Source organism: Miscanthus floridulus, chromosome 8, assembly GCF_019320115.1.
Source record: "Miscanthus floridulus cultivar M001 chromosome 8, ASM1932011v1, whole genome shotgun sequence".
NCBI classification, from domain to species: Eukaryota; Viridiplantae; Streptophyta; class Magnoliopsida; order Poales; family Poaceae; genus Miscanthus; species Miscanthus floridulus.
Genome location: NC_089587.1, coordinates 5,779,817 through 5,801,490, shown reverse-complemented (window position 1 = coordinate 5,801,490; position 21,674 = coordinate 5,779,817). Strand labels below are relative to the sequence as shown.

At 51.6% G+C, this 21,674-nt stretch overlaps 3 protein-coding genes across 3 annotated transcripts; 1 reads left to right on the top strand and 2 right to left on the bottom strand.

Moving 5' to 3' along the window:
* Positions 1-10,178: 10,178 nt before the first annotated feature.
* On the bottom strand, positions 10,179-12,019 carry LOC136470980 (endoglucanase 4-like). Its single transcript, XM_066468710.1, has 3 exons — positions 11,372-12,019; positions 11,119-11,211; positions 10,179-10,994 (listed from the first exon to the last, which is right to left on the bottom strand). The coding sequence occupies exons 1-3, from the start codon at positions 12,017-12,019 to the stop codon at positions 10,179-10,181; spliced, it is 1,557 nt and encodes a 518-aa protein (XP_066324807.1).
* Positions 12,020-12,853: 834 nt separating this feature from the next.
* On the bottom strand, positions 12,854-13,675 carry LOC136468475 (endoglucanase 4-like). The gene has a single exon (XM_066467037.1). The coding sequence runs from the start codon at positions 13,673-13,675 to the stop codon at positions 12,854-12,856; it is 822 nt and encodes a 273-aa protein (XP_066323134.1).
* A 3,101-nt stretch (positions 13,676-16,776) lies between these two features.
* Positions 16,777-20,665, top strand: LOC136470978 (NADP-dependent D-sorbitol-6-phosphate dehydrogenase-like). Its single transcript, XM_066468709.1, has 6 exons — positions 16,777-17,050; positions 18,242-18,336; positions 18,742-18,859; positions 18,933-19,065; positions 19,883-20,102; positions 20,290-20,665. The coding sequence occupies exons 1-6, from the start codon at positions 16,900-16,902 to the stop codon at positions 20,518-20,520; spliced, it is 948 nt and encodes a 315-aa protein (XP_066324806.1). The 5' UTR covers positions 16,777-16,899; the 3' UTR covers positions 20,521-20,665.
* Positions 20,666-21,674: the final 1,009 nt, after the last annotated feature.

Below are 21,674 nucleotides of genomic sequence, written 5' to 3'. Positions count from 1 at the left end.
GACCAAGGAAAACAACTTCTCCTCGAAGTCCATACCGAAATCTGCAGACATCACGTGGCCCTGAGGTCGCTGGTCGGGAAAGCCTTTCGCCAAGGTTTTTACTGGCCCACCACGCTGCGAGATGCAGAGGAGGTTGTCCGCAGGTGTGAAGGATGCCAGTTCTATGCTTGGCAAACTCATCTACCAGCACAGGAGCTTTAGACCATTCCCATCACCTGGTCATTCATAGTCTACGGCCTCAACATGGTCGGAACCCTCAAAAAGGCCCCGGGCGGCTTCACTCACCTACTCGTAGCGGTGGACAAATTCACCAAGTGGATAGAGGCGAAGCCCATCACCAACATCCGCTCAAAAGAGGCGGTCAAGTTCTTCCTTGACATCATCTATTGTTTTGGTGTTCCTAACTATATCATCACCGACCACAGAACAAACTTCACCAGGAAGAAGTTCCTAGACTTCTGTGATGGATATGGCATCAGGATTGATTGGGCCTCGGTCGGACATCCACGTACTAACAGTCAGGTCGAGCGGGCCAATGGCATGGTCCTCTAAGGACTCAAGCCCTGCATCTTCAACCAACTCAATAAGTATGCCGAGCGATGGGTTGCAGAGGTCCCAGCGATCCTCTAGAGCCTGAGAACGACCCCGAACCGATCCATGGGGTTCACACCTTTCTTCCTAGCCTATGGAGCTGAAGCAGTGTTGCCCTCCTACCTCGATCACGGCGCCCCAAGAGTGAAGGCCTTCGACCGAGACCAAGCCATGGAGGCTTAGTAGGACACGGTCGACCTACTCGAGGAGGCTCGTGAGACGACCATCATCCACTCACTCGCTACCAGCAAACTCTCAGCAGGTACCATGAAAGAAAAATCAGGGGGAGGATCCTCGAGGTCGGTAATCTCGTACTCAGGAGGACCCAGTCCACCAAGGACAAACATAAGCTCTCTCCACCATGGGAACGACCCTACATGGTGACCGAGGTGATCTGACCAGGCACCTACCGGATAAAGGATGACAACGGCAACGTTCTCACCAACACATGGAATATCGAACAGTTACGTTGTTTCTTCCCTAAAGCTTGGTCTTTACATTTCTTTCCATTCAACGTTTGCTCCTATAGCACCCCAGCCTGAGCACTCTCAGCCTGGGTCACTCAGGGGCTCCACTGGAGGGGCGGTACCACCCTCCCTTTTTACTATCATATAGTAATACTTTTTGCCCAAACGAAGGGCATCGCCCAAATGAAAGGGCATTCCTGTTCCTTTGATTACCCTACGTAACTTGTGTTTTGAACTCTCGACCAATCACACCCCATCATGACCTATGGTTACGAGCAGCTGAGTCTCATGGGTCCATGCCTGGGTTCTTAAGGTTGCAGCCTATGGGGCAACGAGCAGGTGCGAAAAAAGAAAGAACAAAAAAAAACAAAACTACGCTAGGGTAAAAACAAGGGGCGGATGGGACAAGCTTTCCCCTCACAAGTGATTTCATCACAAAATGAAATTAAATATTCATGAATGTAAAACTGTTCACATGAGGGGCTTCCCCACGAACTCGTCTTTTACATGTACTGACTATTTCTACTCTAAACTCTACTATGGCCCCCGGTGGCATTCGCCTGATGGTATGGTTCGACTGAGGACGAAGGAAGCTCGCTTCCGGTCAGGATGACGTTTCGGCTCGGTCAGGGGTAGGGACAACTGCTCGCCTCTGACCTAGTTCTCCACTCCCTCTATAGGCTAGACGACATCTTCCTAGTGCACGTCTTCAGCCATGGTCGAACGATGAGCCTCCATCACCCATTGCGCGGTGACCTGCTCAGGCGACCATTTGTGCATATGGCACCAAACTCTCCCCCAGCGCATGGATTTCATCTACGCTCCACCCCCTGGTGTACCCTCTATAGATGGCAGTGAAGTCCAGATTAGGGTGATGGGTCATCACCGAGGTCAGCACCCCCTACTGTCATTGTAGAACATGCCGTCGGAGATGAGCGCCTAACTTCGTTTGGGACCTCCGCTAGCTAGAAGCGGGCGTACTGGTGCTCGGTCCCGACCCAAATACCTCAGAGACGACCACCTGAGTGATGTTGCGAATCTGATCAAGCTCTCCCTCGAGAACATGTTGCTCCTCAAGGGACTAAGCTAGTGCCTCCACGCCTCGACCGGCTGCTGCTTTGGCCGTCTCTAGCTCTTGTTCTAGAGAGCCGATCTTTCCACCCAGTTCTAGAAAAAGACGACAAATTCAGAAGCAAAGGAAATAAAAAATCAAGGCATCAACCAAAGGTGGAACATACACATACCAAGATGGGCGCTTTCAAGAATGGAGAGCCCTTCCTCTTGTTGGGTCACCCTCTCGAGCAGTCGAGCGTTTGACTCCTCTGCCCCGAGAATCTACCCCCGGGACGCAACCACTTCTTGTTCAGCATCCGATCGGGCCTTCCTCTCCACCTCTAGAGCCTCCAAAGACTTCTGAAGCACCGCCTTGGTCTCCACCAAGTGGACCTTCACCACGTCGAGTTCCCTCTCGGCAGCAGTCGCTCGCTCGACCGCATGCAGTTCCATCGCCCGTGCTCCTGTCACCTCGGCCACCCAGTCTTGGGACTCACGGCGGACAGACTCCAGCTAGTGCCTGAGCGCGTCGACCCGCGTTGACGCCATCGCTTCCTGCTCCATCCGACCGTGCTCCTCCCAAAGAAATTAGGACTTACGGATTGACATCATCTCCAGATCCTATGAGACAAAAAGTAGGCATGCTGAGATAACTATCAGAAGGCCAAGGAGTCAAGGACAACACCAAAAACACAGAGAACTTACCTCTATGACGCGTGGCAGGTCAACTGTCATGGCTTGATGGATGAGCTCAAACCTCCTTGAGCCTCACCTTGGTAAGGACAAGATCAGACTCCATCGACGGTCCTCTCTCCCCAAGCAGGTGCTAGACCTTCACCTCCTCCTCATCATGAAGGACAAACTGGGCTTTCTCGGCTCACTGGGGCAAGGCCACACCAGCTCATGGGTCACCCCTGACCCGCTAGAAGATCCAGCCACCGTAGTACCATGCGACGATCGGATCATTACCAGCTCTCGAGATGGCGGGATGGTCGGCGGCTCCACCCTAGTGTCTTCCTCATCGGAGAAGGGGATATTCACCATCAGGACTCCACGGCCCACCAATAGATGCACTACCTCTAGCCTGGCCATGGCTCCTCCTGACCCCTCCAGCTCTAACTAGGCAGGCAAACCATGCGCTCCTCTGCCAGGCGAGGCAGGGAGTTCGGTTTCCCTCCTCTCCTCCTCCATAGCTATTGGGGGAGGGACCGCGAGAGTCACCTTTGACTCAACCTCCACCATCACCACGGGGATCGCCGCCATCATCGCCGCCGCTGCCGCTGTACTCGCAACTAGCCGGGGAAGACGCAATCCCTGGCAGGGAAGGTCGCGCCGCCGCTAGCCTGCTTCCTCCATCGCTCATCGAGACCCATTGCAGGCTGGGTCTCCACTCTTCTCGCATGGGAGGTGGGGAGATTCCCAATCCTGCTAGCCCCTGACTGCTATCAAACAAGCGTGAGTTAGTCACACTCAAAAACTTAGCTATGAGAACAAGGGGAGTATGAATGCATACCTAGATGACAGCGGCCGAGCCCTGAAGCCCTGACCGACTGACGACGAGCTGACCAGACGAGGACCGCTCATGGGTCACAACTCGTGCCCCCTCGTATCGATTGAGGAAGGAGCCAACCCGGCTAGTCCCCAATTGGTCCACGAACGGCTGTGATCGCCAGCTTTTGCGAACCAGCAGAGTAACTGGTGGGGCATCTCCCCATTGGGGGTCATGCACATGCACTGACCTCAATGATGCAGGGGAATGATCATGTCCCCCCTACCGACCGGCGTGGTCCACCACACTCAGAGCAGGGGGGCACGGAGCCAACGATGCCTCTGAAGGGCGCGGCGACCACGCCCGCTTCACCCCTTGTTTGTGGGTGGCATCTTCACTCGCGGCATGCTTCCTTGACTCAGGAACATCGCCACGCATCTCCATATTATGCCCGCCACCGATGGATGTGGCCGCAGGCTCACGGTGCTCCGCTGAGGTCACAACAGCACCCTATCTCCTTCGTCCTTGGAGGCACTCGCATCGCCACCCATCTCCATGGGCTCCTCTGACTCAAGCTCTGCCTCCACGTTGCTCCGGCTCTCACCCGCCTGGACCCACTGGCTGATCTCCTTCTCCTTTTTGAACCTTCTCTAGGCCTTCTCGGCTTTCTTCTTCTTCTTGGCAAGTGTCGCCTCCCTCTGGGCAGCTTGCCGAGCTATGCCCTCTGGCCCCCTTGGAAGATGCAGCCGAAATTTATAGCCCGAGAGTCCCTTCAAAATGGGCAATTTGAAATCAATCACAACATCAAAAACAAGGAGGAAAAGGTCACGGGAAAAGGGGGCATACGAGATTGAACAGCTTCGTAGCGTGAAGAGGTCCGGGTGTCCCTTCGAGGGAGTCTTTATCCCTCAGTTGCAGCACCCAATTGAATCGACTCCAGACTTCATCCTTCGGCAATTCCTTCGGCAATGTGCAGTTGGGATCCGTCGGGCCGGAGTACTCCCACATCGGTCGCCTTCTCTCCGCCAATGGGGTGACCTGACGGTGGAAGAAGGTATGAAGACCCACAACCCATCGAGGCCATGCTGCACAAGCCTCTGAAGCTCCATCTCAATAACCTCTAATTTGCTCTGCCGACCGGCGGGACCCCATGACCAGCTCTCCCTCCTCTCCGGCCTTCTTCTGATAAACATCGGGAATGGCGCCTCTGCCGGGTTCCCAATGTAGAACCACTCGCCATGCCACCCCTAGTTGGAGTCACAGGGGGAGTACGCAGGGGTGGGGGCTGACGGCTTCGACTTCTTCTGCAAGGCGAACCCCCCAATCGGCGTGATTCTAGGTGGCTTCCCCTCAGACAGGGCTCGAAGACGTCCACGTGCGGCTCCATCCCGAGGAAGCCTCACATACGGTGATGAAGCCAGCGATGTGCAGCACCCTAGTCGGGTTGAGGTGCTGCAACTCTAGATCCCACTCATTGAGGAGTCCCGCGCAGGAACCAGTGCGCAGGGATACCCAAGCCCACGCACGTGGAAGGCGATGAAGGTTATGACCTCGCTGGCAGGGGTTGCGGAACAACCTCCCCTAGCACGGAGCCCTCCAATGCGCCACCTCCTTTGACGGGAGCAAGCCCCTTCTCGTAAAGGCGGCCAGCACCTCTTCATCCATGGTGGAAGGCCTCCAGTTCGACATCGCACCTCGGATTTACAAACGAATCTGTGAGTTTTTTCTCTCTCCTCGCTTTACCCTCTCTCTCCTAGAAACCACCGCGGTGCAACGAACGGGCTTGGCGAAAAAGAGGAAGGAGAAGAGGCAGCAGTTGAAGAAAGGCAAAAAGAATGGGAGGAAAACCCTCTCCCTTCCACCTATTTAATGAGGGAAGGTGTGCGGCGGGACGTGGCCCCTAGCTGATGGGACGGCCCTGCCCGGTGAAATGTCGCCTGGTTAAACGGGACGTGACCTAGGTAGGGCCCACCACTACCGCAACCCGGGCACATGAAACAATGCGCAACTGCACGAAAACGACTCCCTACCTTCCTAGGCAGGGTTTGGAAGGGCCCACCAATGGAATCTCCATCAAGGAGAGACCAACGGGTCACCTGAGTCAATCGGATGGCTCGGACGGCTACTGAGAGACAGGTAAGACCAGTGGGATGCCCCATGCGGGCAATGCCGACTACCGTCACGAACGATGGGCCCGGATTCCCATTCGAACACATCCGATAAGAGCTCCCCGAACCCGTCACTCGAGCCATCGAGGTAACTTACCAAAACCCCTTTTGTTTTTAGTGCATGATCATTCATTCATCCATTCTCATGCATACATTCATACATTTCATCCATACATTCATCCCATACATCCAAGCATCACATATGCAATCATTGCATCACACGCTTCGCGTTGCATCACGAAGCGGTAGTCGCCTCATTCGATATGAGCGACGACCGACCAGGGTTCGAAAGCAGGCCCGCTAAGGGCTCGAGGCTGCCTTGCGTCAAACAGAGCCAGGGGAGAAAACATAGATGAGCCCCAGTTGTCCTCGCCTGATCCGCTCCGAAGCGGATAGGGTCATCTCGACCTTCTCGTTCGATCCTGACCTTGAGCCATGCCCACAGAATCTCCATCGAGGGGTGGCCAGTGGGCCACTTGAGTCGATCTCCAGAACAGCTCGGGCATCTACTGGGAGGCGGGTTAAGGAGCAGTGGAATGCCACATGAGGGCTATGCCAACCCCGTTACGAACGACGGACCCAGATTCCACTTGAACATACCCATTATTAAGCTCACCAAACGCGTCACTCGAGCCATCGAGGCAAGCGACATTAGCTCAACCCCTCCGATTGCGGAAACCATGGATGGGGTAACGCACGAAACTAGACCGGCCCCTTGGCCGTGCCCGACGCTTGGGTTGGCCCGACACTTGGGTAGGCGCTCTGCCTCGCCCGACCCTTCGGCAATGCCAACACTTGGGTAGGCGCTCCACCTCGCCTGACCCCTCAGCCACGCCCGACGCTTGGGTAGGCGCTCCGCCTCGCCTGACCCCTCGGCCGCACCCGACGCTTGGGTAGGCGCTCCGCCTTGCCCAACCCCTCGGCCATGCCTGATGCTTGGGTAGGCACTCCGCCTCGCCTAACCCCTAGACCACGCCCGACGCTTGGGTAGGTGCTCCGCCTTGCCCTGCCCCTTGGCCACGCCCGATGCTTGGGTAGGCGCTCCGCCTCGCCCGACCCCTCGGCCGTGCCCGACGCTTGAGTGGGCGCTCCGCCTCGCCCGACCCCTCGGCTGCGCCCGACGCTTGGGTTGGCACTCCATCTCGTTTGACGGCAACCCACGATCTTACACTCACTGGGTGCACTCATGAAAAGAGTATAAACAACCCCTTCACGACTTCACAGAAGTCCCAAAAAGGGCTCGGGGGCTCCTGTCGGGTTCATAAACTCGGGGTCCCCAATGGACCCGCTTCCCTGCAAAAAACTCGGCCTAGCAGACGGCGTTGCGACAACGCACGCCTCCCGGGTTGGCCCAGATACATAATGTCAGGCCAGGGCAACGATCCGGTCCCCGACCGGAAGGCCTGATCAAGGTGGGGACACAGTCTGGCTTCGACCTCCTTTTCTGACCGGGGATACGCTGGACCTCTGCTCATGATTCTTCCCCGACCAACATGGTCGGGGCCAATTGGGGACTACCGACCGGGGACGCCCGCTCGGTGAGGGCCCACAGATCAGGCAAAACAAATAAGGTAAGGCGCTCAAAGTCAACCGCAATACCGAGGACCGTACCCTGCCATGCCCTGCGCACCTTCAGGACGATGCCACCAGGCCATGCCAGACGGGCATTATGCAACCTTCCAAGCGTGTCAAAGTAAAAACAGTATTGTAGGCGCCGACGTTTGCCGTACCAGACGAACACGGTAGAGCTTGCCACATGCGTCTGACATAAATAGTATTGTGGGCACCGACGACCGTCTCGTACCCGAGAGCGTGGGCAACAAGACTAGGTAACACACGTATCTATTCTCTCTTTCTCTGACTTATAAGGCCATCCCCTTCAACTATAAAAGGGGATGCGCTCTCTCCTCTCTGGGGGACGTTCTCTCGGCTCTCGAAAAAAAAGAGGCTGGACGTTCTCTCTGGCTCTAGACAACCTGAGCACTCAAACAGCTCAATAATTCTAGAACCCCACAGTTACACAGAGCATACCGCTCCAATACTTAGCGCACGTTAGAGCACCCGTCACTCTCGCCTATTCGGTTCAGAGTCCGACCGGGTCTCTAACACCCCCTTCTCATTCCTACTCGTTTGTAACCCCACAGCAAATTTCGAGCACCTGGGCTCAGGAATAAAGTCACCGACCGACTGAAACTGGATGTAGGGCACATTGCCTGAACCAGTATAAATCATGTGTTGCTAGGCCACATCCGATCACAACGCACAGCAAAACTACAAATATTTACTTATTGGTCACTTTTCGCACCGACACTGATAGTACTAATGATAGATGAAAATTACCTCTCAAGATATCTACAACTTTAAAATTACTTTTTAAGTGATCTCAATAATGGAGTTCGCTGATTTCCACTGGCCCTCCACATAGACAGTTCGTAAAAATCTATAAAGTACCGACAGTAGAAACTTTTTTTGTATCAGTGAGGATTGCAAAATTATTTTATGAAATTTATAATTTAACGTGTGTGTTCCTCATAACTTCAAAGTGGTTCATAGCTAGTGTTACTATCCTTTGCTCACAGAAAAGAACGTACACCCATTTGTTAGAGTATATATACCTCGACTAGGATAGATTTAGTTGGGATTATGCTCCCATGTATTGGCTTGACACTGCAAGTCATGCAAAAGCTTATGTATATCGTCCAAGAGGTTCAATGTAAATAATCCAATTTCACTCAGTTCTAATCCTCCTACATGGTATCGTGAGTTTAAGTTCCAATTTAGAGCATAAGACATCGCTTCCGCACTACGCGCCGCCTAGGAGATCGATCTCCACTGGGGCCAGAGCCAGCTTGTTTTGGTGGCTCGTCATATTGATCTGTCGCTCTCGTCATCGTTCTAGTCTGGTTGCGGCAATTGATAGTCTGCCTCCTTGTATCGTCCTAGTCATTCCCTGGAGTGGCCAGGTCCGTTGACCAGGATCGTAGTCACCCATCCCAACCATGTGCTCTGACCCGTCCTCCAAGCCCTCACTCTCCTCCACCACCGTCAACCGAGACCTTCACCACCCCTTGGCCAGGTAGAAATTGACATCGTCCCGCAACGACCCACCCGCCACTGCCAGGCATCTCGGAGGGTGGATTCGGCCCCGCCTTGTCACTCCCTCTTGTTGCTTTGCACCAGGAGCTCACCACCGACCCATGTTGTCTCTATCCCGCAACTCCTTGCTAGGCCATTGAGATCTCCACGCCAGGAGCCCGCTGTGGGGCCATGCGTGCCGCTAGAGGACGCCTCTGGCCGGGCCACCACCCGGCCCTTTCGCTCGCCCAACCGTCCTCAGCCCCTCCACTATCACCTCTCTAGGCCGGCAGCTAGATCTCGCCGACGCTGGGGTGGCTCTGCCCCCATCCTCCTCCGAAGTACCTAAGCTTTGTATCTATTGCTAGTTGTATCCCTTTTGGTTTACCCGATCATAGATCAGGGTTGAGTCGTCCATTGTCTGCCAACCTCGCGCACTACTCCATCTTCGGCGTCAACTACACACCAGCATCGACCTCTTCGACCATGCGGCTAGGGCAGGCACGTGATGTCATCATTGCCACCACAGATTATTAGGACGCCTCCATCGTCTTCTTCTATCTTCATGTCGCCTCAAGCATACATGGTCTAATCAGCCAATTGTGCGTGATCTACCCAACTCCCATGACGTTTATCATCGAGTATCGCATGTTTACTCCGAGCAACAGGTCTTCTACTTCTATGTCGCCTCCTCAAGCCACAACATCACAGCTCATGATTGCCATGAAATTTAAGAGGAATGGTTTTGGGGAATGGATAACTTACGTTGCAACAAATACATCGTGGATTTGCTAGCTAATAAGCAAAGGATCTGAATGGCTAAGAAGAGGACCACCATTGCTGACTTTGTCCTCAATTTTGGGTTGGAGGAGAAGAGAGGAGGGAGAAGGGAGAGAGGTTGGGTAGGCTCTGGCGTGACCGAGGCCGTTAAGGGCTTGTTTGTCTGCACACAAATTCACCCCAATCCCTCCCAAACCATATGGATTGGGGTGTGTTTGTGTGCAGCCAAACAAAGCCTAACGTGGTAACTTTAGTCATGCCAGTGCACAGGGCGTGACCAAAAAGACTATTTAGATTCATGTGGTTTTTAAAATATTTTTTATAATTTTTTAATTTTTTTAAAAAAAGCTCACGATTTCCGCATATAGTAAGGTAGTACACGCACCTTTACTCTTTGAGGCCGATGCATGTACACTACACGCTTCACACAAACACGACACACCAGGTACACAATACCAAACCTGCATGCTCATGTGCAGTGCAGCAGCAGGCGCTAATAATCATATAAATCGATCTCATTCTCACGTGATAGTCCCAAGATAGCTTTAATTAGCTTCAGCGGTGGCGGCCGGCGGCGAAGAAGGCGAGCGCGCCGACGAGCGGCGCGTTGGTGTAGGTGGAAGGCTCAGTCTGCGCGAAGTTGTCGCGGCTGTCGGTGAAGGCGTCGCTGCCGTCAGGCCCGCCGACGACGGCGCCGACCAGCACGTTGGCGTCGGGATCCGCCGAGTGCAGGTATCGGAACCCCTCGTCGCAGGCGATGCGCGCTGGGTGATCACGCACCGACGGCATGGACGCGCCGCGGTGGTGCACGTGCCGCGGGTACCGCGCACCGAACCCGACCATGTAGGACATCCGCGCCGGGTTGGCGCCCAGGATGTAGTCCACCTGCCGCTTGGCGACGGCCACCAGCGCGGACGCCGGCACCACGCCGCCGCCGCACGAGACCTGCACTCCGCCGCCGGCGGACGAGAGGGAGTTGGCGTACGCGAGGAGGAGGAACGCCGTGGATGTGACGTACTGCATGTTGCTGTCGCCTTCCTGGAACAGGAGTCCCCCCGGCGTGAACTGCGACTGCTGGAAGCCGGCGGCGCCCGGCACGAGCGAGCACACGTAGGTGTCGGCGTGCGCCTTGTAGAGCCGCAGCGCGTCGTCGGACTTGCCCTTGCCGATGCCCTGCAGGAAGGCCTTGGAGAGGAGGACCTTGGTGCCCACGCGCTTGTCGTCCCAGCTGAAGGTGAAGTCGTCCTGCTCCGCGCCCAGGTTGTGCCCGTTGGAGTAGATGTACGACAGGTACACGTCCGATGAGTTGCCGGCCTGCGACGTCGCCGCCGTCGCCATGTGCAGCCACGCCGCCGCCCACAGCAGCTCGTCCTGCATGTATGCATTGTTGGTTGTTGTGGATTAGGCCAGTTAAAACTGAACTTGAAGCTGCTACGCCATTGGCTCCCAAAAGTTCAGAAAAGGCTGAGAGAAAATGCAGGCCGCATGTGCTTACATGGTAGCCAGAGTAGGAGCAGTAGAACGGGCAGGCCACGGAGCTGAGCGAGTCGCTGTACGAGCCCCTGAACCGGTCCGCGAAATCGAACACCTGCAAGCGCACGCCACGCCACGACGACGATGGATCGTCAGAGCCTCAGAGCACGACGCACGTCGCGTCACGGGCGGCACGCCGACCCGCTGCCCAAGAGCAAGGCCGGCAGGAAGGCATGTGAGTTCGATCATGCATGGATCAGAGGCACAGCACGTACCTTCTGAGCAGTCTGTAGCAGCTTGGCGGAGTAAGCGGGGTCACAGGTCCGGAACAGGAGAGACGCGGCGGCGAGCGCGGCGGCGGTCTCGCCGGCGACGTCGGAGCCAGGCTTATCAGGCGTGACCTTGTACACGTCGCGCGGGGTGTCCATGTCCTCGGGCCGCTCCCAGCACTGGTGGTCACGGTTCGGGTCGGCCACCTGCACGTACAGCGCGTCGGGCACCGCCGCGGCCGCCTTGAGCAGGTAGTCGGCACCCCAGCGCACGGCGGCCTTGCCGGCGCTGGCGCTGACGCCGGGCATGAACTCGAGGACGCTCCAGGAGAGCATGGTGACGGTGAAGGCCATGGGCAGGCCGAACTTGACGTTGTCCCCGGCGTCGTAGTAGCCGCCGGCCAGGTCCACCCCTGCCACGGAGCCGTCCGACAGGCCGGAGTCGCCGCGCCACGTCACGCGCTGCTGCCCCGCCGGGAGCTTGCCCGACCGCTGCGCCTCGAAGAAGAGCAGCGCCTTGTCCAGCGCGTCCGCGTAGTTGAACGCCGCTGCACCGTTGCCGCCGCACGCTGTGAGGAAGAGGACGGCGGCGGCGAGGGCGAGGCGGGACACCACCGTGGCCTTGGAAGAGCTCCTCCTCATGGGCGGCGCCATTGGCTAGCTAGCTCGATATGCACGTATTTGCAGCTAGGAGCGAGTGCATGCTGTCAGGGTGTTAGTCAGGTGGAATATATATAGGCTAGTGGAGCGATAGTGTGACACGCAAGCAGACGACAGGTATGGTAGTTGTTCGTTGGAAGCAACTGAAAAGGTGGCGTCTGTTGCGGGGCAGTTGAGTGCAGTGCAGTGCATGGCATGACATGCAGCATTTTGGCGTGCATGTGCATGCCGAGTGGTCAAACTGCTGCCTGTAACTGCGGCCGGGTCACGGGCCGACCGCCGTCCGGCGGCGACTTGCGGCGGAGGCAGGCAGTCCGGGACCTCGGGCGGGCTTGTAGCCACTAGCCATGCAAGCATGCATGGACCACGACGACGAACTGGCTGCTACAACGACACTCGTGAACCTGAAACGGGTTTCGAGAGCTCACAAGAGGCTAGCTTGTAGCTAGAAGCAAGCAGCAGTTTGTTGCATATGGATTGGGGTGTGTTTGTGTGCAGCCAAACAAAGCCTAACGTGGTAACTTTAGTCATGCCAGTGCACAGGGCGTGACCAAAAGGACTATTTAGATTCATGTGGTTTTTAAAATATTTTTTATAATTTTTTAATTTTTTTAAAAAAAGCTCACGATTTCCGCATATAGTAAGGTAGTACACGCACCTTTACTCTTTGAGGCCGATGCATGTACACTACACGCTTCACACAAACACGACACACCAGGTACACAATACCAAACCTGCATGCTCATGTGCAGTGCAGCAGCAGGCGCTAATAATCATATAAATCGATCTCATTCTCACGTGATAGTCCCAAGATAGCTTTAATTAGCTTCAGCGGTGGCGGCCGGCGGCGAAGAAGGCGAGCGCGCCGACGAGCGGCGCGTTGGTGTAGGTGGAAGGCTCAGTCTGCGCGAAGTTGTCGCGGCTGTCGGTGAAGGCGTCGCTGCCGTCAGGCCCGCCGACGACGGCGCCGACCAGCACGTTGGCGTCGGGATCCGCCGAGTGCAGGTATCGGAACCCCTCGTCGCAGGCGATGCGCGCTGGGTGATCACGCACCGACGGCATGGACGCGCCGCGGTGGTGCACGTGCCGCGGGTACCGCGCACCGAACCCGACCATGTAGGACATCCGCGCCGGGTTGGCGCCCAGGATGTAGTCCACCTGCCGCTTGGCGACGGCCACCAGCGCGGACGCCGGCACCACGCCGCCGCCGCACGAGACCTGCACTCCGCCGCCGGCGGACGAGAGGGAGTTGGCGTACGCGAGGAGGAGGAACGCCGTGGATGTGACGTACTGCATGTTGCTGTCGCCTTCCTGGAACAGGAGTCCCCCCGGCGTGAACTGCGACTGCTGGAAGCCGGCGGCGCCCGGCACGAGCGAGCACACGTAGGTGTCGGCGTGCGCCTTGTAGAGCCGCAGCGCGTCGTCGGACTTGCCCTTGCCGATGCCCTGCAGGAAGGCCTTGGAGAGGAGGACCTTGGTGCCCACGCGCTTGTCGTCCCAGCTGAAGGTGAAGTCGTCCTGCTCCGCGCCCAGGTTGTGCCCGTTGGAGTAGATGTACGACAGGTACACGTCCGATGAGTTGCCGGCCTGCGACGTCGCCGCCGTCGCCATGTGCAGCCACGCCGCCGCCCACAGCAGCTCGTCCTGCATGTATGCATTGTTGGTTGTTGTGGATTAGGCCAGTTTGTTACTATCTTTTTAGATGTATTGTCTTATTTTTCTTTTGGTGGAGTATGCTACTTTTTGAGGCAGATGGAGTATGCTACTTTTGTTTCCAATGTAAGTCGTTTTGCTTTTTAGGTATATATCTTTTGTTATGCATCTATAAATATGTTATATCTAGATACATAGTAAAAAAATATGTATCAACAAAAAAAATTTAGAACAGAGGGAGTATGATTTGCATTAAGAGCAACTAAACCGTAGGGAAACTTGTTGATTCAAGTAGTGTCAAGGCTAGAGGTTTCTTCAAGAGAAGTCCAACATCAGTGTTTGTTAAAATCCAGTTAGACTTATTACTTAATTCTTTCATCTTTACCATTCCAAGCAACTAAGCCAGCAACAATAAATTTGCCCTTTGAAGCTATTAAGGTTTTCTTAGAGAAACCTTCAGGGGGCGGAGTTAGAGCAAATTTGAAGGGGGTGCGTTCTCCCTATGTGTGCAAAGATTTTTACAATGGGAGTACATTTATGATATAAATTCGGTCATAACATTGTTTTCATTTTGGCGCATGGTTGTCACTAGGGGCTAATTTGGAAGCAAGGGGAGGCATACATAGGGATGGAAACCCCCTCCATGAAGAACTAAACAATTATTCAAATTATTTTTCCATGAATTTTCCACCCTCGAAAAAGTAAGGATCCTAAGGGAATTTGAGTTTCCAAATTAGCCCTAAAGGGGCTATGGAGTATTTTGGAATTGAACGTGTTTATAAAAAAAAGTATCAATAGTAATGGCAAATGAATGTCACTACATTTACCGTGAAAAGTATTCCTGTTGTATATTATCTATTATATTATACATTAGAATTGGTCAAATCTTGAGTGGAGTACCGTACTGTTTTACCGTCGAAGAATGGACTATGGAGTGCAGATCGATGGACACAAGTTAGTACAACTGACCAAAATCGCATCGCACGCATACGTACGACGTCACGGGTCCGAGTGAGAGGCAGGTAATTCCGGTAATCCGGCGCACGCAGTTATTACCGGCCGGCCGCCGGCGCGAATCCAGCCTCGCCCGCGTCCGGCGGCCAGGCACGGGATTGCCGGACGGCCTCCAGCAACAAGTAAGGCCTGGATTAGTTCCAAAAACTTTTTCCAAAAAATGTTATAGTAGTTATCACATTGAATCTTGCGATACGTGTATGGAGCATTAAATGTAGACGAAAAAAAATTAATTGCACAGTTTGGTTGAAAATTGTGAGACGAACGTTTTGAGCTTAATTAGTCATGATTGAATACTAATTGCCAAATAAAAACGAAAGTACTACGGTAGCCCAATTTCCAAAATTTGGCCACTAAACCAGGCCTAAGCAAAAGAATCGCCCGGACGGGCGGAGAATATGCGGCTTAATTAATGTATTTATTTATTTCTGGCTCTCTTATTATTAGCTTTGCTTGTGAGATTAATTAGCTAGACGCCGTTCCGTTCCGACGGCGGCTTGCATTGCTTCCGGGCCCAACTCACGGGCGGGCGGGCGCGGGATCCGAGGCGGCCATCCTGGTGATGGAGCTGGAGCAGGCAGCCATGGAACTGGGAACTCGTGAGCGAACCGAGATCACGGGAGCGGCGAGCACCGGGGGGCAGCTAACCAAGCCCGCGACCCAGCGCAGGGGAAACACCAATTCAATTGCAGCCCACAAACTCTTTTTTTTTCCTTGAGGAAATGTAGCCCACAACTTGCGAGGCCCCGTTACATGCAGCCCAAGGAAATTCACGGTGGTGATCGGTTTCCTTCGGGTTTTGTGTGTTTGGTTCGGAAAAGTTCAGAGCTATCCTAAATCTAGGGCCATTTTTAAAAAAAAAAAATTGTATTGTAAGAGTTTTGCACACAACCGTCACCGTTATGTAGTCGAGGAGGATAGACTTGTAGCACTTTAGGGAAGGCGAAATAGTGTTGTGGCGTACACAAGATATAAAATTGCGGAAGCTAGTTCGACAGCTCAAAATAAAAATGCATCATGTTTTGTTTGAAATGCCCGAATATTGGTTCACTCGAGATGTCCAACTGTGCATTCTTACTCGAGATGATTATATACTCGGCCAGTTTTTTCAGTTAAACATTATATTTGAAATGTGGGTCTGTTCGGATAATTTCACTCTATTTTCTACTTCCAAATTGAAATCTCTATGATGGAGCAGGTACACTAGTTTATGGAGCACCGCTTACATCCTCCACAAAAATGAACTAGAGAAACCTCTAGATCCATGGAGCTGTCTATACTACAAAAATTGGTGATACTAGGACGTTTAGGAGGCGTTAATAAGGTAAAAAGAGTGGAATAGCTTCAAATCAAATAGGCTCTCAAGACAGACTCCACTTTACACTCTTAGGGGGTGTGTTGTAGGGGGTTTTCCGGCTTTGGCTCCTCTAGAGGCGGTGTTTTCTGGCTTCATCGGCTTCTAGTTCATTTATGAAAGAGATAGAGAAAAACAATTTCTTTCCTACAATACAAAATATTCTCCAGAAGCTAGAGCTATTTTGAAGAAAAAAAATCTTAAACAGGGCCTTAATTTTGAAGAAGTCTAATTCTCTGTCCCTTCCAACTCCTATCATAGATTCATAGGCAGTAGGCACTACACGACACCCTTCAAGTGTTAAAGACCGAATGGAGATATTGTTATTCACGGAACATCCTGCCCCCGGACCAAAACTAAGGCCCGTTCAGTTCCAAGCCAAAAACCAAAAATTTTCAAGATTCTCCGTCACATCAATTTTTGCGGCACATGTATGGAGTACTAAATGTAGACGAAAAAAAAAACTAATTACATAGTTAGCCGAGAAATCGTGAGACGAATCTTTTAAGCCTAAATAGTACATAATTAGACAATTTTTACCAAATAAAAACGAAAGTACTATAATAGCAAAAAAACCAAAAATTTTCGGAACTAAACGGGGCCTAATTGATCTCGCAGGCTGCACAGCCTCCTGCTGGCCTGGGCCGGCCTACTGTAAATGGTTCAGAATACGCCACGTCAAGCGGGAATATCCAAGTATTAAAAAGTCAACAACGAATAAAAACCACACACAAAAAACCAAAAGAAGAAAACACTTGAGTCCCACTGCCACTGCCGACGAGCGAGGCGAAGCGGCCGGCCAATCCAGCAGCATCCGCGCGCGGGGGAGGTGAGGGCCTGAGAGGAGGGCGCCATGGCGGCAGCGAAGGACGCGGGGGTGGCGCTGAGCAGCGGGCACCGGATGCCGGCGGTGGGGCTGGGCGTGTGGCGGATGGACAAGCCGGACGTCCGCGGCCTCATCCACGCCGCGCTCCGCGTCGGCTACCGCCACTTGGACTGCGCCGGTAAGCGAAATCCCCCCGGAACCCGACCGCCCACCCACCGCGAATCGCCGGCCCTGTCCGTGCTGGCATCAGCGTACGAATCGGATGAATAGTTTTGTCGAGGCCGCCCGTGTTTCGCTCGACGCCGTAGCAGTCCGTGTTGATTAAGACATCACGCTTTCATGTCGTCCATTTCAATGGCGCATGGCGCAGGAATGGCGATGTTCCTTTCGCGATTTTTTTGTGTTGTACTGGAACGATCAAATTATTGAGTGCTGCTTTCACTGCCACATGAGTGTGTTTGTGTGTCGATCAGACAGTCGCTGTTGGTGTTGTGTGTGTCTACCGTGGTCTCCAGCTGATTACATAAATGAATTTGGTAATTCTGTCAGACAACTAGGTACAAATACTCAGCAGATTTGTACATAGTTGTCTGAGAGACTGACTGACATTATCGATGGACGATGGTTCAGGCGCGGTTACACGGTGTGCTGTGTTGCTGATTAGATGAGCATGGTTTCTTTTCCACTCTTGGTCTGTTGTACTGTACCGATCAAATTGATGGATGTTTCTTTCGATGCCTACCGATCAAATTGATGGATGTTTCTTTCGATGCCTCTGAGTGCTTGTGTGTCCATCAATCTTCCTTAGTCTAGACAAACACTAGGTTTGTGTGATTGTCTGAATGTTACAATCAAATTATTGAATGTTTCTTTCAGTGCCACTGCCACATGAGTGTGTGTGTCAATTAGTCAATCGCTGTTCCGTTTGTCTTGATAAACACTTGATTCATAGCGCGCGTTTAGTTTCAGGAAGATGGAATTTGGGGCTACGGTAGCACTTTCGTTTTTATTTGGCAATTAGTGTTCAAACATGGACTAATTAGGCTCAAAACGTTCGTCTCGCAATTTCCCACCAAACTGTGCAATTAGTTTTTTTTTTCGTCTACATTTAATGCTCCATGCACGGGCCGCAAACATTCGATGTGATGGCTACTGTAGCACTTTTTGAGATTTTGGGTTGGAACTAAACATGGGCATAGTACGAATGATGCAGGCATGGTTAGACACCGCACTGTGCTGTCCATGACTAAGATTTCTTTGTCAATCGTGGAGTATTCTAACATGGTCCCAACTACTAGTGTCGGCACAGGAGTTTTCCTTTTTCTACTTGGTGATTTACTGTCTGTGTGTTTGGTAACTTGCTCTGCAGCTGACTACCAAAATGAAGCTGAAGTCGGTGATGCACTGGCAGAGGCGTTTCAGACTGGACTTGTCAAGAGGGAGGATCTGTTCATCACAACCAAGGTTATCTGAATTACAGAATGCTACCTTCTGTATTCTGGAAAACTGCCCTTTCTAAATGGATGTGACCATTAAAATTATGCCCCATGAATTGGTTGAAAGGATTGCAGCGGTTGGTTTCCCAACCATATTTAGCATTCAGTAGCTACTGAAAATGAGTCAGTCATACTTAATTCCAATTGTTACCCTGGATTTTAGCATATTTGGAATTGTTATGGTGTTATGGCCAGCATGTGGTGTTCTCGTCGTAAACTGGAACGCCTGATTTTGACTCAACCAGGATGTCACTCGGTCTTTAATTAGCTAATGTTTCTGAGTTTCCATTCTACTGCAGGTTTTTTTTTTTTGGGCCCAGTCTGTTCCATAATCTTCATGTGATTGAAAATTTGGCATCTGTTCTCATTGCAGCTGTGGAACTCAGATCATGGCCATGTGCTTGAAGCCTGCAAGGATAGCTTGAAGAAGCTGCACCTAGATTATCTCGATCTCTATCTTATCCACTTCCCAGTAGCTACTAGGCATACAGGTAATTTCCTTGCCCTTTACATAATATTTAGAAAGATTCAGTGGGTACCTCACAGAAATGTGTATTGCTGCAGGAGTTGGCACAACTTCTAGCGCCCTCAGTGATGATGGCATGCTAGACATTGATACCACTGTCTCATTGGAAACAACATGGCATGCAATGGAAGAACTTGTTTCCATGGGACTGGTGCGCAGCATTGGAATCAGGTAAACCAAACCAACATTTTTCTTTGTTTTTGTTGGCACCAGTTTGACATTTGAGATTTTTATTTGTATTATGATTCATTACTTTGACAAAGTAGTAGATAAATATGACCTTACTGTAATCGTAGTTTTGCACATACAGGAGCATTTAGTTCATATGTTCCCTTAAGTTTTCCAGCACAAAGTGTAGAATGGTTTTGTTCTTCCAGATCTCTTCAGTTTCATTGCATATGGTTGCGTGCAAATTCATTGCTTACTCTTGTCACCCTCCACTTTTTCTTCATTCCTTTTCTAGTGAAAAGTGCATGCTTACTTGTCTTGTAATTTTCCTTGGTCCATGCTTAATCAGAATCATGAACGTATTAATCATGTTAAGCTAAAGTTTAGGTTGTCGCCTGCATAAAAGATTTTAGTTTCTATTAACATTTTCTTATGTTCTTTCATTGATCCCCAGTTCTTTCTTTGGGGGAAATGGAAACTCTGTTAGGGTGTTGGATACTTGGATCTTGTATGTCTGTCTTCAAGGGGATCTGCAAAAATGGGTGTCGGCTATACAGTCCAATATCATGTTTGTTGTTTTTCCCTAATCCCTTGTTTGCAGACATTGAGTAGTCTTTGTCAGTCCTTTTGTACTAGGAATATTGCTGGTCTTGAAAGAGTAGTTTAGTTTCAAAATAGCCTGATTTCGAATATAATAAATCTTACGCTAGAATTTTCTTGTTGCCATTTTTTACATGCTTTGAGATTTTCACTCTACTTTTTTCATGCTGGAGGAAGTCAACTTTTTTTACAATACTAACAATTAGAGTTACTGGTGCAGCAACTACGACATCTTCCTCACTAGAGACTGCTTGGCATACGCCAAGATAAAGCCTGCAGTGAACCAAATCGAGACGCACCCCTACTTCCAGCGTGATTCTCTTGTCAAGTTCTGCCAGAAACATGGGATCTGTGTCACCGCGCATACCCCCTTGGGTGGCTCCACTGCCAACACCGAGTGGTTTGGGTCTGTCTCATGCCTCGACGACCCTGTCGTCAAGGTGGTTGTCATTTCAAATCTCCATTACAGCTCTAGACTATCAATCATCATCCTTGTTTAACAAATAGGAGTGCATTTTGTTTGGGTACCTTGCAATATCATCAGTTCTGGCGCCAATGCGATCTGCTAACTTGGCATTGTGGCTACAATACAATTTGCTATGCTAAAAAAAACAATACAATTTGCAGAGCTTGGCTGAGAAGTACGGCAAGACGCCAGCGCAGCTTGTCCTCCGCTGGGGTCTGCAGCGGAACACGGTGGTGATTCCCAAGACCTCCAAGGTGGAGAGGCTGCAGGAGAACTTTGAGGTCTTCGATTTCGACATCTCTGGCGAGGACATGGAGAAGATGAAGGCCGTCGACAGGAACTACCGGACTAACCAGCCTGCCAAATTCTGGGGCATCGACCTGTTTGCTTAGCTTATTTCAGCTGCATGCATCTCAGTCTCAGCCTCCCATATGTGTGGTACGGTGTTGGACATTATTCCTGAATCATTGCTCCATCTGCTGCTCCCAGGGCCCAGACAGCATCAATAATGAGGATTTCGATCCTCAGCTTCCATCACGTGTGTGACAGTGTGTGGTTGATGTTGGCGTTTGTCAACCCCACATGTTCCTTTCTCTTTCAGCTCTGCTTCATCACCACGTAGACTACGCAGCATTTGGAATTATTTACGGTTTTTACTTACATTCCGTACATATCTTTACTGGTAGGTTTAACAAATTACTAACAGCATTTTTGGTGACCGTGATGCTCCACGTTTTTCGTAAGGGGAAATAATTACCAACAATATTGATCATAAGAAGCTAATTACTCATTGCTGTTGAAAGGATCAAGATGCCCAAGAGGAGGTGAATTGGACTAATTCTAAATTTCTTTATAATAATTAAATCCTATGGTTGGTCCAATTAACCCCTTGTGCCTCGATAGTGTTTTCTAATTGTTCTACCGCACAAAAGACTTGCAATCTAAGTTCCAAACCTACTCTAGCATGTCAATTCTATGAATATAAATACAAGAATTGAATTGCACAAAGTAAATGCTCAAAGTAAATGCTCAAGGTAAATAGAGGGGGAGGAACGCGGCGATGTTTTGCCGAGGTATCGGAGAGTCGCCACTCCCCACTAGTCCTCGTTGGAGCACCCGCGCAATGGTGTAGCTCCCCCTTGATCCGCGCAAGGATCAAGTGCTCTCTACGGATTGATTCTTCGACACTCCGTCGCGGTGAATCACCCACAACCGCTCACAACTTGGCTTGGGTCATCCACAAGCTCTCTGGATGATCACCAAACTCCCAATCACCACCAAGCCGTCTAGGTGATGGCGATCACCAAGAGTAACAAGCACGAACTCTCACTTGACCACGACAAGCCTAATGAGAAGGTGGATGCACACTTTGCTACTCTTGATCTTCACTAATGAGGGCTCTCTTTGGGATTCTCAAATCTCAATCACCTTACTAGGACCTTGCTTTTCTTGACACTCTCTAAGGTGTTTCTCAGCTGTTGGAATGAGCAAAAGTACCCCCACACACGAGCGGAGGTTGTATTTATAACACCGGCTGAAAAACGAA